A 17,092-nucleotide genomic window follows, 5' to 3' on the forward strand; every position below is an offset into this window, starting at 1 on the left:
AATGAGTAAGAACTCGCCGAACTCCTCGGGGGCGAGTGAACTCGCGTTTCCCCACGAGGATGCAATCCAGCGCCCAAAGGACCAGGCTTTGCAGGACGAATTCTCCTCAGCAGAAGATGTAAGTGATGGTGGACTGCAAAACAGTGAGGGCAGTAGCTCTACCGTAAAAGTACCTGATTGCAACCCCGCACTTGTCGTCCCCGCCCTCCAAGGATTATCCGCCCTGCATTTGGAGGGATCAGGTAAAACAGAAGCAGTTGAATTTCGTGAGGTAGAGGAGCTAGGAATGCGGCAGCAGGGGCTGGAAGACCTGTTTGAATGGGAAAAACTTAGTTGTGAGACACCGTATTACCTCCAAGGTGAGAATGGGGTTCAGAACCATGCATACTTGGAAAGTAGTTTTCTCTCTTACACAGCGCTAGTTTCCCCTGGTTGAGCGCTTCAGCAGCAGATTCAGCTGCTGAAGCGGCCAGCGGGTCATCTGACGTGGCCATGAGCGCATTTTTGTGCGGTGCCCCCCTCTGCCGTTTAACTGTCAAGGAGATGCGTCATTCGACACTCCAGAAAAACAAGCGGAGCGCCAAGCGCTCAAGACACATCATGAAGTGGTGGCGGCCTTGGTGGATATATGGGGTTACTTTACAAAAGATACCCAAGATCGCATTTCCAAGGAAGAATATGCTCGGGTACGAGTATCCAGGCCCTTGCTTGCTAAGTGCTGCTCCTGCGGCAACCACCGAAGTATTACATTGTAGGTTCTAGGCTCTCACGATATTAGAACATATGCATTTGATTTTACCTGCTTTTTTCCACCCATATGTAAACACTACAGCTCGGTCGGCAAAAAAAAGATGATGGCAGCAATGCCTGTTAACAAAACGGAGGTATACTCATTTTGGGTTCGATTGAAGGTTTTGCTTCGTATCTGCCTCGTACTGGTACCTCAACTGCGAGGCCGCGAAGTAGTGGATTTGATAGAGGAAGAATGGCGACATGACTCACGTGGCGAGGACGGTCTGAGCCGTTCCGCATTCTTTGAATCATTTTTCCAACTGGCCGACATATGGACCCCAGGCATAGACGGTTCTGCCTACGCAGAGTTCCTCAAGCGCCTTTTCCGCAGAATTACTATTAAGAGAGCCCGCACTAAAACAGGTGCAAGAATGACAAAAATTAGGCCTAAGATCGTCGTCAAGGTCGTTAACAGGGACCTCAAGGTCAGACAGTGGCGCTGGGATATCTTTTGGTGCTGCGGCATGTGACCATGCAGTGGCTACTCTAGTATAACAATTGTTCGCTACGAAGGCAAACACGGACTGGATTGGCACTGCGGCGCGTGCGTGTGTTTGTTTTGGATTGCGCACTTAGAAGCCCGAGAATGAGCAACGGGACCAGGCAGACGCCCAGCAGGTGGATCTTATTGTGAATTCGGTTGGCGACGCGGGGTGTGTCGCTGAATGGAGCAAAGCCGAACATGAAGCAGTCGAGGCACTGCTAGTTGCGCATATGAGCGGCGAAAAGGCATCCCTGGAGAGCCTTGAACTCCGTGAGGAGGTGCTCCACGACTGCACGGAGGTATCACAAGATGAGCCGGTGTCAACCGAATGGGCTGACTACTCAAACATAGCGCCGCTGGGAGCTGCCTCGCGAGCGTTCCTGGAGAGTGTCTTCTCGAAATCTGTAGCAGCAGTTCTACAGGAAAACCGAAATCAAGACGATAGTATAAATCGTCGAAATTACACAGAAACAGAACTTACCGCCGGCGAAGACCAGGACACGCCGCAGCCAGGTACGCAAGACATCGAAGGCCCAACAACTCGACAACCGACGCCTCCACGTACTCTCCGGCACTTCGCAGATTACAAAAGCAAGACCGACCTACCTCTTCGAATATCCGGAGTCTCAGAAGAGGAGCTTAGGCACTTCAACTCCATTGGGCTGCCAGTACAGATGGAGGGCATGCCGAGACTAGTTCGCCTCAAGGGAGCTCCTCAGCTGCTGCAAAAGAAACAAGTTCATGAACACGAAACAAAACAGAAGGCGCAAGACAATGAACCCAAAGAGGTCGAGGAACCGGAACCTCGGAAAGATGTGTGCTTGTTGGATGACAGTCAAGTAGCGCTGCTCCAAGACCTGACGTCCGTTGATGGGAATGACCTGAGCCTGGAGGATCTCAAGAATGCCCTGGCATCAGGCAAAGGCGAAACAACACCTGTGTTTACGCCACCCGTAGACCCTGACCCGCAACTAGAGCGCCAACCTGTTCCAGCGCAGGAAATTGCGACCGAGCCAGAGTTGAAACCAGCGCTTGAGCAGAAGTGGAAGCTAGATCCGCATCCGGAGACGCATGCAAAATTAGAGCCTGAGCCCGACCCGGAGTGGTGGAAACCCGCTCAAGATGGGGAGCACGATGAAGGCAGTACAGACGTCAAGGCAGGCACCGAGAAGCCTACACCAGTCCCAGAAGTCCAACTTGCACCACCCGTGGAAAGCAGTACTGATGCCGAATCAATTCTGCAAAAGAAGGGCTCCGGCAGGCCCTCACCAAGGTTGATTCGGCACTCAGGGAACTTCAGGACGCGGGTTTTTTACAGTCTTTGTGAAGAGACACCGAAACAAAGAAACCCCAAGTCATTTCGACGGTCAATTATGATAAAGGGTGTGGGGTCCGTTGTTGTTAGGCATTTCGCTGACTTTACAAGTTCACACTTGCCGCAAATTAGTAAGTGGACGGGGGCGGCGCATTCCCACGCACCGAATTTTGGCTGTTTGCTTACTCTACGCGCAATCTCTGGGGATACTGTAGAGCAGCATGATCATGCGTATTCATTTGCGTGCAACTACACAGTGCAGCCCTTTTGGTTCCTGTTGGAGGTATTAATTTTCTTCCTTCAGGGAGAGGTAGTAAGCCAGAAAACGAACCTACCTCCGAAGCTGCGTCCTTTCCCTTTGAACTCAGTCAGAAAACGGACCGTACGTCACCGATGCTTTGAGCGTAATTCTCATTGAGTAGGTTGGTACATCGTTTCACGTATATGGTAGTTGGAGAGGGCCATGCACATGCGCTTAATTGTGCGGCCCATGCATGCGCCTGCAGCACTCCTAGATGAGGGGCAGGTGGATGGAGAACCCTGGCACAAAGCGTATCTCCAAACTGATGAGCCACCGCAGGAGCACACTATTATGCTGACGGAAGAAGACGAGGTGGCCTTTGCTCAGGAGCCGCGACAGGCAATCCTGATCGTAGGACCCAATGGCCCCGGTAAACTGCAAGCAACCCACAATTCACACGGATTGTGCAACAATCTCGAAAGCACCTTGCATGTCAGCGTGAGCGTTTGCCAACGCACCCTTAGCTTCTCTGGTGTATTGTGTTGATAGAAAAAAGCCGCGTGGCCTACAGATTGGCAACAAATTTAGGGCTAGAATGGCTGCAAGCCGAGTATCTGCTAATGGCACTTTGCAAAATAAGCCCTACCTTGCTGACCCCCTTGGGCAGACGGTAAGTACTTGCAAATGGCAATCACAGAAATGTTCGTCAGGTAAGCGATGGAAAGTAGTTTTGGCTATATATCTGTTTGGAATAAACCCTGGCGGGACGCACCAAAGTGCGAGCGACTACCCTGATAAGATGGTTTGGAAAGGATGTAGATAGAGGGGAGCTTCCTGCTACAGGTTGACGCGAATGATGCGCCGAGGGTCGCGCGTGCCAATACTGGAGGCGCTGTTGCTCACCCTAGAATTTATGGCAAGCAAGCGCTCGCGCACAGCGGGGTATGTGCTTGAGTTGCCTAATGGGGAAAGACAGGTGAATAAAGCCAGGCAACCGCTTCTTCTACGGAATAGTAGACTGTTCTCCTAATAACACATCAGCTCCTTTCATCCTTTTCCGTAGAACTCTATCCCAGCCAGTGGCGCCTGCGTGCTACCAGCTGTGCACTGAGGCTACAACCTCTGACTTAACGAGGATATATCTCATCCGAAAGACAGAGAGGAGGAAGGTGCGAGCTGTGGGGTGTTGCATCGGGGCACTAGGAAGTCAATGCCTTTCTGAGGCATCTTCGGGATTTAAGTGGGCGTCGGCGGCTCAACTGGCCAGAGCTGCTCCTCCGGCACTCACGAATTTGCGAACAGCGGCAGCGTCGCCGTAGAGAAGAGAGGCGGCGAGCAATATTGGAAAAGAAGAGTGCCAGCCAGAAGGACCAGACAGCAAGTCCTAAAGAAGGCGCCCTTCCACTTGCAGGAGTGGGAAGCTTTGAGAGCCAGAGTAGTAATGAGATCAGGCATCTTGTTGATAAAGAAGTAGGAGGGGTCATTGCAGTAACTGGAGGCCCTTCGGTCTCTGAGCCCCAACAGATTGCTGCGCTCGCCGCGTTGGCCTCCTCTAATAGAGATCGAACCTTTCCCTCGGATTCAGAGAGAAATGGTAATCACACGACAAGCCGCAGCTTTGCCCACGCATGTGCCTGAGGGATTTCGGGGGGGCCACGACTACGGAAAGGCGTAGGATTTGACATTCGGCTACTGCGTTGAGTTGTATGTCCTTCCTCAGATCCTCTTGATGCCTTTCGTTTGGACCTTGGAGACGGGAACGCAGGCAACAGCCCTGCGGCGGAAGCCCCCGAGGCCCTGGATGAAGGTCCAGGCACGTCAGGGGAAATGGCGAAGGAAACTAAAGATGGTAGCAAAATATTTGCTGAAAAAGCCGAGTCCGGGCTATTAGGGCCGTCACAGCCTTCCAGCATTGGGAACCTGGAAATGGCAGTGCCAGTCGAAGGCGCAGATAAAAAAGAGCCCAGCAACCGCCCAGCTGACGTTGAAAGCCTCGAAACATCTGGTGAATGCTGGCCTGTAGCGCAGCAAGAGACTGAAGCGACACAGGCAGCACAGGCTTCGGAACAAGGTGCAAACATGCCGGCAACCTCGAAGGACAAGCCCAGCATAGACCCACACGAAGTTGAGCCTCGAAGAGAAGTGAGCAACGGGGCAGTAGCGACTGAAAAAGCAAGCGCTACTTCGAACTCCCACAGGAACGGCGGATGCCAGTTGAATTTTAATGCTGAAGACACGCCTGCCAACTCAGATACAAAAGATCCAGAAGGAAGCTGGGCTTTGGAAGATCACACTGAGAACGCTGCACCTACTTCCGCACTTGCTCCGTTTCCTGACGGTGGCAGTGGTGAAGCGTCCAACGGACCTCATACGGGCAGTAGCACGAATTCTGAAAATGCCAGCAGTGCTGCTGCTGAGACAAGTGAGAGGATGGAGCCTGAGAAGAATGAAACTGAGCTGCAGCCGTGGTTGGTTGAGGATGGCGGTTCCGAGCTTAGCTCTTCTGAAGCCTCTGACTCAGATTCGGAGGCAGAGGAGCTGTTTCGTATCGCGGCTGCCGATGCTTCGCAACCCCAGCCCAACCCCTTGATGGACGCATTTCCTAGCCGTGCAGTATTCCTCATGATCGACCCGAAGGACGGAGGCCGCACTCTCATGTCAGGAAATCCTTTTTAGGGCTGCAGGATAGGGCTCATATTTGGTCAACTACAGGATGTAGAGCTACTTGTGCGGCTTGTTATTCTTCAACAGAGTGCCAGCACTTGAATGGGCATGGCGCCGCCTGCACAGTTTCCAGTTACTGGCCTCAACCCCAAGTTGCTCTCATTTGGACTGCCGTTGCAGCTCCTTTTGCGCAGGGTGGACACAACCAGCGGAGCGCTCGTCGACGAATTCCGCACAGACCCCGGTGAGAAAGGCATGCAGGAGTCAAGTACAAGTAAGAAACGCCGTCTCTTGCGTTGAGTGAGTTTTTACGGCAGCACTATCTCTCTTCCAAGGCAAGAGGCTGCTGTGCGCAGGTGACAGCGCAGACGGCGGTGATCCCGCAGGTGCTTGACGAGACCCCCGCGATACCCTCTACTCCAGAATGGCTGACCCTCTGGCCACGGAATAGGCGTTAATACGGCAAGAAGAAACCCCTTGCCACTCTATCCATGTGTGCTGCTCTGCAGATGGGATGCAAGATGGGGAAGAGGAAATAGAGCTATCATTCAATGCTGAGGCCGACTTACTGGAGGTGAAGCTGGCACCTGAATGCTTCAGCACTTTGAAATCAAGCCGTGCTTCATCCAGCTCCTGTGGGCTCTTGCACAGCATTCACGAAAAGATCAATATGCCTGCAGAGGTGATACGCTGTCAGTTCTTCTAGAAAACCGTAGTATACGGGAGCCAACGCTAGCTTACAGGCGTGATAATAATGTCTCCTACAGGAGTTGAAGAAGGCGCTGCCTCCCAATTTAAGTAGCACACCGTCCTTTGAGCAGGAATTGGCGCGTCTTAGCGAACATAGGTCTCAGGGACTGTTGTCTCAGCGGCTTCTTCTGCAGCACTTGCTGCAGACTCTGGGCCCCAACAGAGTGGTGTTTTTTGCAACAGAAGGTGAATGTAGCACTAGCATCTCCCCTCTCCACTCAACTCTTAACCCAGGGGGTGGTTTTCCACTGGTGGTCTTGCGCATGTCTTCCGGAAATATGCCTTATCATCCTGTGTGAGGCTGCTTCAGATCAGGATAATGAAGACGGTTCCACCTTGGAGGCCCAAGTAGTGATGGCTGGACCGCGAATTGCAGCTGCCCTAGAGTTTCTCGCCGTCAGGCCTGTCGGTGAAGTTGCATCTCCTGTGCAGGGGTCCTCTGAAATTCAGCATTTCAGCGAACTGCTGCTGCGAGGTGGCAACGCTCAACAACAAGCGGAAGATGCCGGAAACACAACGGAAGGACCAGAGGATGTTCAGGAAGGAGAAGGCGTTCTTGCAGCCACTGAGGTGACAGGAGACGAGGGAGACGAGAATGCTGAACAGAGCGGTTCCGGCACCTCGAGAGGCGTCGGCGGGGTTGGAGAGTCCCCAAGGGTCACCGTCCCTCCTAAAAAATTCCCTATGATTGACGACATCTGGGGAGAGTCTCAACCTGAGGTTTTAAACTCGGAAGGCCATTCAGCGCTAGAAGCAGAGGAAGCTAGTGCATCCTCTGGTAGTAGCACTTCAGATGCCGATCAAGCGGGGGATGAGGCTAATATGAGAGAGAGGCATGAGGTACACAGCAGTACTGAGGACTCCCGCCAATTAGATCATTTGCTCCAAAGACGTTGGACTGCGTGGGGGCCTTACTGCCCGGTTAGCCTGCAAGAGAATGGGAAGGTGGTGGAGGGGCAAAAGCAGTTCGCGGTAGAATTCGCTGGAAAGCTCTTCCTCCTAGCAGAAGAACAAAAACGTGCCAAATTTCTCAAAGACCCAAAGAAATATGTTGATACACCGCCAGCCCTACCTCGCAACACAAACGTGTACCTCTTTGGCCCGTCATATGCGGGAGCGGCGAAGCAAGCCCGACTCCTGAGTCAAACCTACGGACTGTTCACTGTGGACGCGGAGAAGGAGATCGCTGACGGCCACCGCCGAAGGGAAGAAGAAAAGCGACGGCTGATGGAAGGAGAGGAGCGCCTCAAAGAAGAACTCCTACTGCAGGAGAGACTGCAGAAAGAGCGGCAACGGGAAGAAGAAGAACAAAGGCTCATGCATGCAGAGGACGTTCGGAGGCTCGCCCTTGCCTTTCCAGAGACTCCAAACGAGGTTGTCAACCCTGAAAATCCCACAAATGGAGATAGTTTGGAGCGACCAGGTTCGCAAAAGGCTCCGCTCGGACCTCAGGGCTCAGCCTCTACAGGAGGCGCAGGATCCGGCTTGGATAGAGGCAGCATCTCCAGCTCGGCGGAACCCGAGAAAGAAACAACCACAGACTCTGCCGAGGCGACTAAGACGGCTCTTTTCACGACGTCTGATGCAGAGGAGCAGCTGCTGAACGAAGGCCAAGCTCTCGGTAAACAATCAAGCGTTTTTTCCAGTTACATAGAGACGAGACAGCAGCAAGCTGTGGACTCCCTCTCTGATGCAAGTAAAGAAGCCTGCTTTTTGTGCGGGATTGGTAGGTAATGAGGCAGTAGTTAGGCTGATTGTCCAAACTCTTGGGCTAGAAGAGAATGTGAAGCGTGCCGACGCCCTCGACAAATACCGAGCAGAGATGGAAGCGTACGAAGCGGTGGGCCTTCGCAGGAAAGCCCTTTCTACTGGCAAACTGAATTCTTTCTAGCATGCCTTTCGCCCGACACAGTTAAATTATTCGTGCTCAGAAATACCTTCAACGCTTCCACAGTAATTCGGCACGCAGAGGTCTGTTCCACGAGAAAGAAGGCTCGTAGAAGTTAGCGCACAAACGCCATCGGGGTGTGGAGCGAAGGTGAGGGGTGCTGCAGAAGTACGGCCAAAAGACAGACATTGAGGGAAACGACGAGCCGCAGGAGGAAGAAGATGCCAATGAGGAGACCGGGGATGCCTCAGGAGGGAACCGTAAGAACAAGGTGGTCAACGACATCAAGCCGCCTCCGCCGACAGCCCCTCCGGAGTTGCTAAAGGTAGCAACTGGGTTCGTCCTCGTGCATCAGCCCCCCACTCAGGCATTTCTGCAACAGTTGGCCAGGCTGGGCATTGAGTTCCACCATATTGTCCACTTCACTAACAATCCGGAAGACATAGAGGAGGCAGAAGCTGCAGGAGCGACCCAGTTCGCGTGCACTGACTCGGAGGTCGTCTTCGAAGACGAAGTGAATAAGCCGGAAGTTGACGCAAATGAAAAGCAGAGAGAGAGGGAAATAGACGATGCTTTGATCCTTGACATTGAAGTGGAGCCAAGTACGCGCGTTCGGCCCTTGACCGACACGCAAGGAGCGTGCGACCTGCAGCAGCAACAAGGAACAATCAGCAAATGTGCATTCGCTATGCTTAAAGTTCGCCCAGTCCAACCAAAGGCTGCAAACAGTGCAGCGAACAAGAGCGCACCACCAAAAAGGCATCCATTTCCGTTTGCGGTTCTCGGTTCTGCTCCAGCGAAAATTGAGGCTACTTTGACGGACTTGTTGAAGCACTACCGACTTCGACAACTGATCGATCCATTCTATATCAAGCCCGATCCGCCTGAGAGGGTGGTACCGCCTCCAAACCTTGAAGAGGTGAGCTCTATTTGCTTCCCTGGCAGCAGACCGCAGCTGTTCCACATCAATAAAGAGCTTCCGTAGCTCCCCCTGATAGGGCTTGACGCATTGAGCGCTCTGCAGATCTATGCACGCATTGAGCAAGTTAATTCTTTTGACGGCCCTCCCGAAGGCGAGGAGTGGAAAAAGGCTTCAAAGATGTTTCCATTTCTCCCTCCACTTCCACTGGTGCTGTACGGTGAGGAGTTTTAGCTGTTTCCCTAGGGGACCCCACTCCCTGTTGAGCAATGCACAAATAGATCCGATACACTGTAGAGCCGGGCTTTATCCCCACAGAGAACTCCGAATCTTTATCGATCTGTGCGTAGGCGACGTGGGGAACTACTGCCCGGTGACACTACGTGACGAGAAGTGGTTGTTGCCGGGGAAGCCTCGGCTGAGTCTACAGGTCCGACAGAGAGTGTACATGCTTTTCGACGAGGAAAAGAAGTACAAGTTCACTGCCGATACCCGGCGCTACCTGCCATCCCTGGACAAATGCAACGACGCCAATGAAACGGGCACTCTCAAGGTGCCGCCTCCACGGTGAGACGAACGTAGCAAATCGTCTAATAAAGCTGCTTCCACTTTCTTTACGGGGTCTGCGGGACAGCCGCTGTCGGCTTGCCACGGCAATCGGCTAGGCATGCACATTTCCATATCGCGTTGCAGTATTGCATTTTTGGGTTCGCTGGGCTCGGAGGTGGAAAAACGAATAACCCAGCTTAGCAACGAATATGCCATGCCTTTCCTGGATCTACGAGCCGCTTTTTCGTCGGCATTAAAGAATGAGCTGCTGATGCATTTGAGGCAAGAGAAGCGAGCAGCTCTGGAAGAGGCCCTGGATGAGCACAATCCTGAGGAGTCCGCAGGCTCCCCGGACGAGGCCGAGGACGCACTCTGGCCGTTGCTGTCTTTGGGCAGCAATGATCTCCGTGAAGCTGATGGCGATATGTGCAAGCAGATATGGCTGGGGTTACATGAGGAGGTGCAGCAGAAACTGTGCCAAGCGGCTCTAAGGAGTGTCCTGCACCCTGATATTGGCCCTGTGTTCATTCAGGGTCAGTTGCTCATACATACAAAGTGAATACCCTGCGCCTTTACCTCCCGTGACGGGTGGTACGCGGAGCAATGAATCAGTTTTACTGCTCTGGCTTTACACTTCTGTACTTCCAGCTGGCGTCTTCACGAATCCCCTCGTCGATGCAGCACCAGCAACGGAAGATGAGATAGAGGAACAAGTGGGGTTTAATATTGGGAGTTTGATGGACAAGGCTGGACGTCTGCCTGACTGCGTCGTTATATTTTTGTAATTCCCTGCCCTGCTCTTCTAGAATCACAGATTCAATACGCTTTGCTCTTCGTGCAGCTGTGGGGCGCTAAATGAGTCGCGTTTCACAGTACCCCGCGTTGGCCTCCGAATGCGCAGGTGTACGGACGAGGTGGGAGTATCTCGCTGTCTGGATTTGGAGAAGATCGACAGAGAAGCAGTGGAGGCTAAAAGGAGGGAGGAACTTGAAATGAAACAGGTTAGGCCTGCAGTACGGCACCTTCTGCCCTGCACTGAATGCATTGAATATCCTAGGACAGTCAACTGCAGTCGACAGCGTAGGAATGTGCATACTCATGCTCTTGGGTGTTCGTGCTGTTTTTACAGGAACGGAAAGCCAGGCGAAAATCTCCCTTGGACTCTTCCGCAGAAGGGGACAGCGAGTCGGGTACGGGGGGGGTGGAGGAGGAAGGAGAGGGAGACGGGGAGGCTGAGCTGTCGGCCTCTGAGAAAGCCCGCCAGGAGTTTCTTAAGAACAAATTGGCCAGAGACGCAGCCCTGCTGGACTGCGCCAAGTCGTTTGCAATGGCGAGAGTGCCTGTGCTTACGGTGCGGTCGGAACTGTGTGAGGGGACGCTACTGGCCACCATCCGGAGTTTCCTGAAGAGGTTCTTGAACTACAGAAAGAGCCTGCTGTTGAGTCCACAGTGCATCTCTCTCCCCAAGGCAAGTCACACAGGCTTCATATGCGTGGCATGCTCAGTCTCCCCTTATTGGCCCGGTTGGGGATCATCAGATGCACCGACGCTGCCCAAGATGGTGTACCCCTTTCTTTCGCTTTTGTGCAGTCTTTGTTGCGTACTGTCTCTGTGGCTGTAGTCATTCTGTCAGCGCCTCCTCCGCTGTCGGGCTGCGCGGCTCTCCAAGTACCTTCTTTGTTCTCCCATGGATGTGGACGCCATGGTAAGCTACAAGGGCTTGGCTTTCTTTGGACGAGTTTGCACCACAGCCTGTTTTTCAGAGTATGCTGCCACTTCTGTAGTCAGGTGTTAGAGGCTGATTAGACTAATCGTCTCTACCTACATACTGCACCGCTGGGGCGTTGCCTGCACTGCACTCCTTCAGCGACTCAAAGACTTCGCGGAGTTCCCCGTCCTCTTCAGAGACCGAGTGTACTTCCCAGCGGAGACAGAAGAGGAGCGTAACATCTTTTGCCAGACCCCCTCGAAGTTCCTTACGGGACCAACTCCGCCTCCAAAGCTGCATCATCCCGCATGCATCTTCTTGGGCCCCCTGAACAGCAACCGGACGCTGGTGAGAGCCATTTGTCATCAGCTTCATCCACTGAGGACAACGAAACTGCGAATAACCCAAATACCTACTCCCCAATGGCGTGTAGAGCTGCTTAAGGATACTCAGGAGTTGCTGATTAGGCTAGGCGAAGGCATCTCACGAACACTTGTATACAAAGCGGAAAAATGGCTGGAAAATTGTGCGTGGACGGGAACTGCAGATTGCCAAGCAGATAGCCGAGTGGTGCGGCGCCCTTTACGTCAGTCCTTTCCAGCTGCTACAGGAAGTGACAGCTGCGCCTGCCCCTACTTCGGCCCTTAACAAGTGCATCTTGGAGGACCTGCAGCAGTGAGGGGACAGCGTGCCTACGAGCTGCCAACAGTTGTCCTAAACGCGTCATAGTTCAGCTGGGGATCTCTTAGTCAAGGGTGTACTACAGCCAGCCCACTGTGAGTCTGTTTCTCCTCATCTTGTTGCAGAGGCAAGGCCGCCGCGCCATGCTGCACATGCCGGCTTATTGCTGCTCGTCTTCGGTCGCACGAGGCGAAACAGAGAGGTTTCCTTCTGGACGGATGCGGCTTGGAAGGCGTGGGGGTGGAGCAACTGATGGAGATCATGCGTGCGGGCCCCCACGAAGCCACAAGCCTCTCGCGCAAACATCGACTCGAACACAACATATCCAGAAGCTCCAGCTCGATAGAGGTGCCCACCTTTCCAGTGGAGACGGAGGGGCCCCAACCAGCAGCTGAGCAGCCCCATGAGGAGGCCACCGCCCAGATGCTGGATTCATCGAAACCCACAGAGCTGGACTTAGAGGGCAGCGGGGGATATAAGGAATCCGCAGTCATTGTTGGCGCCTCCTTACACGCGCAGGAGCCTGAGCCTGCCTCTCAGCCAGAGCCCACAGAGGCAGAGAAGGTTGGACCGGTTCATGATGCAGGCGAAGTTGAGAAAGAAGGCATTCAGGGCTCTGCTGAGCTGATTACCAGCATTCCGCCGCTGCAGTTGGGGGACCTGCGACCTTCTTCTGCAGACTTCCGAAGGCAGTATCCGCTGCCGGTTGAATCCGGCAGCAGCAGCGAGACGCCGTCCCCTGGGGCACTCTCCTCGCCCCCAGCTCCCTCAGAGGGAACAGCGGCTTCTGCAAATCATAAAGATGTGCATGCATGCGAAGTAGAGGAGGAGGGAGAGGAGGAGAACAATGTGACGCCTCCTCTCCCGTTCCCGCTCGTGGATATTGTTTTTGTGTTCGACCCTGAGGGGGAGGACTTGTGGGCCGAAAAAGAACGACTGCTCCAAGAAGAGGAACATAAAATTCCACACCAAGGAACTTCGAAGCAGCGTGAGGTGTCCCAGATAGCAGGCTGCTTAACTCGCTAGCTGCAGTAGCATCTAAAGGAGCTGTTCCCTGAGCCCCAGATTCTAACGCTAGAACTTGGGGTGTACAGGCAGCAGCAGCTGTTCATGCTCAGGAACGCAGCCCATTGCACAACCCATTCAACCTACTGTGCGGAGCGGCTTCTTCTAGGACCATCGTATCCTTACGGAGACAGCCGGGACCTCCTGGAGACCCCTGACTGGGCGAATGCGAGGAGAGTGCTTCAGGAAGGGGCGGTTCTGCAGCAGGTGGAGGCGTTTCGCTCTCTGGGCGTTCGAATTGTGTGAGCTGACGATACACCTAAAATTGATAGCCACTGTTAAAAATGAACAACAACAGAGAGGGCAGAGAGAGGTTCGCTTTTGGCACTTCTCGCACCTACGACTGACCAGGTTTGAGCTATAGCGCATATATTAGGACCCGAAAGATGGTGAAGCGTGCCAGACAAAAAATTTCAGCGTGCAGCTTCTACGGGTATTCCACAGACTGGAGGGGCCGTGTGGGGTGTGGGTTCTTCTCCGCAGTAACGTTCCCGCAGGCAAGTCGGAGTGGCTGCAGTTTGACTTGGTGAAGAAAGAGATCGAAGTGAGTTGCTCTTGAGCCCGTGCTGCACTCAGATGTCTCTTTAGCTTCGGGTAGATAGACAGGGAACTGCATTGCTGTTTATGCTAGCCCGAAGAGCCTGCACAGAGGCAGTGTGAGTGGTGTGGGACCCACACTCCCCAGGCCATGCTGCGCCGCCGCCACGGCTACGAGCGGCTCAAGGCACAAGGGCGCCCTGCAAGGTGCCCTATAGAGCAACGAACGGACACCGCTGTTGAAGGCTTCCTTGCCACCTACTGCCCAGTATGCTGGACTGTAGACGTAAGACGGCTGCAGACGTAGCGACAACTACAAAACTGACGCACGCTTACAGACACAAATATTCATAGAAAGAGGCAGACGCACAGAATAAGCGAGACACAAAAGGCGGCAAACTGAATGGCAGAGAAATAACAGCTCGAAGCACGCCTGTTAGGGTTTGACTTGTGAGGGGTGTAGAAGGGCCTGTTTGTAGCCCTAGAGGCGTTGCAGTACACGCCTATCCAGCTTCAGCTCTTGATTGGGGCATACGCATACAACGGAAACAAGAGAAAACTTGAGAGAGCTCCCACTGTGCTGTGCGCCTGCTGCGCTCTTGTATGCAATCCATCAGAACGCCTTGAGGAACTGTAGCGAGTCACCAGAGTTTCAGGTGGAGATCAAAGGGGAACGATTTTTCTGCTGCTCTGAGGAGCACCTCAATGTAATGCCCCCTTGTGCTTCCTGTTGCAACTGCTGGTGGCCTTCCTCCGCACGCATAGCTGAGGCTCCCTGATCACCGAAGGCTGTCTGGCCTCATCCTGAACGCTTAACACTAGACGAAATTCCAAAACAGCGTCTTTGCCCGTTTCATGCGAAGCGTGAATGCGTATGGCCATTGGCTTCGTGGGACGAGAAGGGGAATGCGTTTGCGCGGCTTTGTTGTGTGGCGCTGCAGCTGTTGCTGTCTCAGCCCAAACCCTACCTCCAGCAGCACTTGCCGGAACTGCTGCCACGGAGGCTCAGCTCGGAGGCAGGTAGTGACTGTGCTTCGCTAGCACTGAAGGGATACTGCCCCGTAACACTAGGTGGGGACTAGGTGGGGACAGGCCTAGCGTCTGTGCCCTCTGTGCAGCATTAAAAGACTAAATCGTAAACGCTAAACCCTGTTCCCTCAGTATCTAAGAGCAGCGTTTTCGCGATCTCCCGAATCGCGGCTGCACGCACGAATGCCTTCATTTTGAACCCCTGAGAGTGTTGGTGGCGTTGGGCCGTTGGGCCCTGCGGGTCTAGGGTTCACAATTCAGCTTTTAGGGAGTAACGCAAGGGATTAGGAGGGACAGTGGGTGGGTGGTGCGTGCAGTGCATAGCGGGGAGTTGGTGAAGGGAGACCGGCGTGTGTTGGTGAGTTACGGGGAGGAGACATTTTGTTTTGTTGGTGAAGAAGAGAGGAGACAGTTTCTGCTGTTCCCTGCTGACTATCGAACACGCGCGCAACTGCCTGCAAGGCTCACAGGCAGCCAGAGGTTGGGGCAGCCCCCGAAGACACTCTCCGGCATAGCTCAGGCTGCAAGGGAGCGCTGCATGCAGCAGCTCCAAGGCAGCGAGGTCTCCGGAAACCCACTGATGGCAGAAGAGGGCCTTGCTAAACTCCGAGATACGCTCAAAGATGCACTCACATACATAGAGGTGCAGCAACACACACTGAACCTGCCGCTAGGAGGTAGATGCACTCGCATACATAGATGTGCTGCAGAACACTCTCGCCCTTACCTCCTGCTGCTGTTGCTGCTGCCTTCGAGTGGGCAGCAGCATCAGAAACCCCATGGATTCAGCTGCGTGCACCTCCATAGTTGGGGTGCACGCCTCCCCACATGACTACTCAAAAGTCCTTCGGCACAGAACAATTGCAGCGAGAATAATGTATATGTAGAGCCCTCAACCGACCAGTAGTTAGAGGCAGAGACAAAAACAGCGACGAAGAGAGAGACGAAAACAAACACCTGGTGCAGCTGGTGTCAGTGAGGCGCCACTGCAAAACTGAAGCTCCCTTGCGAGACGCAGGTGGAGACTGGCTAGCCAGGCACTTTGCTTTTTTGTCTCTATCTCCGTCTCAATCCCCATCTCTGTCGTTGTTTGTGCCCTTTTCGCTGTTTCTGTTCTTGTTTCTGTACCTGTTTCTGGCCCCTTTTTTCTCCTTTTCGCTGTGCGTTTGCACATGCAATCTGCTAGTGCCGTCTCAGTTGTTTCTGCATGAGTCTCTGCTTCTGTTTCTATCTCCTACTCTGCGTCTCTCTCCGTCCCCTTCGCTGTTATTCGCTTCAGGTCTCTACATTAGATCTGCTGATGGAGGCACTTTTGTTTGTGGGGACGAACCGCCCGCTGCATCCTCAGTGCAACCCACACTCTAGTGCTGTGCGGCTCCTCGCTCATTACCTGCGGGCTAAAAACCCTCTTATTTCCGGCTACGCTAAAGCAGAGGCAGAGGCAGCGCTTCAAACCTTTGTTCAGGGTAGGTCTGCTGTGCTGCCGCTGCAACTGCTACTGCCGCCACTGCTGCAACTGCTGCCGCTGCTGCCGCTACTGCTGCTGCTCCCTCAAGACGCATGATGGGTGTGGGGAGAGGACGGGGCGTCAGGCATCAGACAGCAGAAAGCAAGCAAAGAACAGTTGCAAGCACACAGCTCGCACGCAAATCATTTAACTGTAGGAGACAGCATGAGCGACTAACGAGACAGCGAAGGAGAGTGCAGAGAATTAAATCGGAAGCAGCAGCGCGACGCGCAGCAGCACGGTTTCGGGTGTGAGCTGCGGCGGCTCTGTCTCTGTCTCTCTCGCGCGGTGGTCGCTTGCGGTGCATCGGCGTATCACAGGCTGCTGATAAGTAAAAGTGCATAAAGATATATGAGCAAATGATGAAGGTGTATAATTGCTGCTGTGGGAGCGGAGAGAAGGATATTCTCCAGCAGAAAAACTCAGGGGATGCTTGCATCTTTCTTTGCTTTACAGAATGCCAAACTCCACTCGAGGCCCGGCAAGCAATCCTGCAGCTTCATTACCACAAGATAAAGGAGGGGCAGACCTACCTGCCCCCAGAACAGGTCCGACCTTACGAGGCGAAGGCCTCACCCCAAATTCTACAGCAGGAGTGGAGTCACCTGACTGCGCTGCACTACGCACGGGTGACTAAGAGGCTAGACAAGCTGCTTTCCCTTGATTGAGGCAGCAAAAGCAGCAGAAAAGGCAAAAGCAAAAGCATATAAAAGGCACACAACGGACTCAGGCTAACCCTCCCAGCCATGAGAGAGTCCAGATCCGGCATGGCGGTGTTTGCATGCACTTCAACATGGTGAGGCGCGGCGGTTATGGGGCCCGCCACGCATTACATCAGCACATGGTGCGCCCCAAACCGGCCTCAGCATCGCTGGGAGTATAAGCGTGATGTTGTGGTAATAGGGGCATCAGTGAATTATCCTTAAATACACGCAGAAACTAGAAACAACAGTTTCAGACTCT

General features: G+C 53.6%; 1 protein-coding gene across 1 annotated transcript; it reads left to right on the forward strand.

Annotated features, from left to right (window-relative positions):
* Position 1: 1 nt before the first annotated feature.
* EAH_00007920 (Adenylate kinase family protein, related) lies at positions 2-16,797 on the forward strand (the record flags this gene model as incomplete). Its single annotated transcript, XM_013395754.1, has 28 exons — positions 2-359; positions 955-1,217; positions 1,369-2,722; positions 3,098-3,330; positions 4,036-4,426; positions 4,553-5,489; positions 5,691-5,740; positions 6,006-6,188; positions 6,557-7,867; positions 7,977-8,086; positions 8,301-8,736; positions 8,932-9,053; positions 9,466-9,620; positions 9,747-10,135; positions 10,251-10,383; positions 10,504-10,603; positions 10,732-10,953; positions 11,470-11,658; positions 11,858-11,985; positions 12,117-12,979; positions 13,166-13,298; positions 13,540-13,600; positions 13,742-13,861; positions 14,057-14,194; positions 14,535-14,664; positions 14,940-15,265; positions 15,902-16,088; positions 16,586-16,797. 28 exons carry the CDS (start codon positions 2-4, stop codon positions 16,795-16,797), a joined length of 9,234 nt encoding a protein of 3,077 aa, XP_013251208.1.
* Positions 16,798-17,092: the final 295 nt, after the last annotated feature.

The sequence above is a fragment of the Eimeria acervulina genome, genomic scaffold, assembly GCF_000499425.1.
Source record: "Eimeria acervulina Houghton genomic scaffold, Eah_scaff37, whole genome shotgun sequence".
In the NCBI taxonomy this organism is placed as follows: Eukaryota; Apicomplexa; class Conoidasida; order Eucoccidiorida; family Eimeriidae; genus Eimeria; species Eimeria acervulina.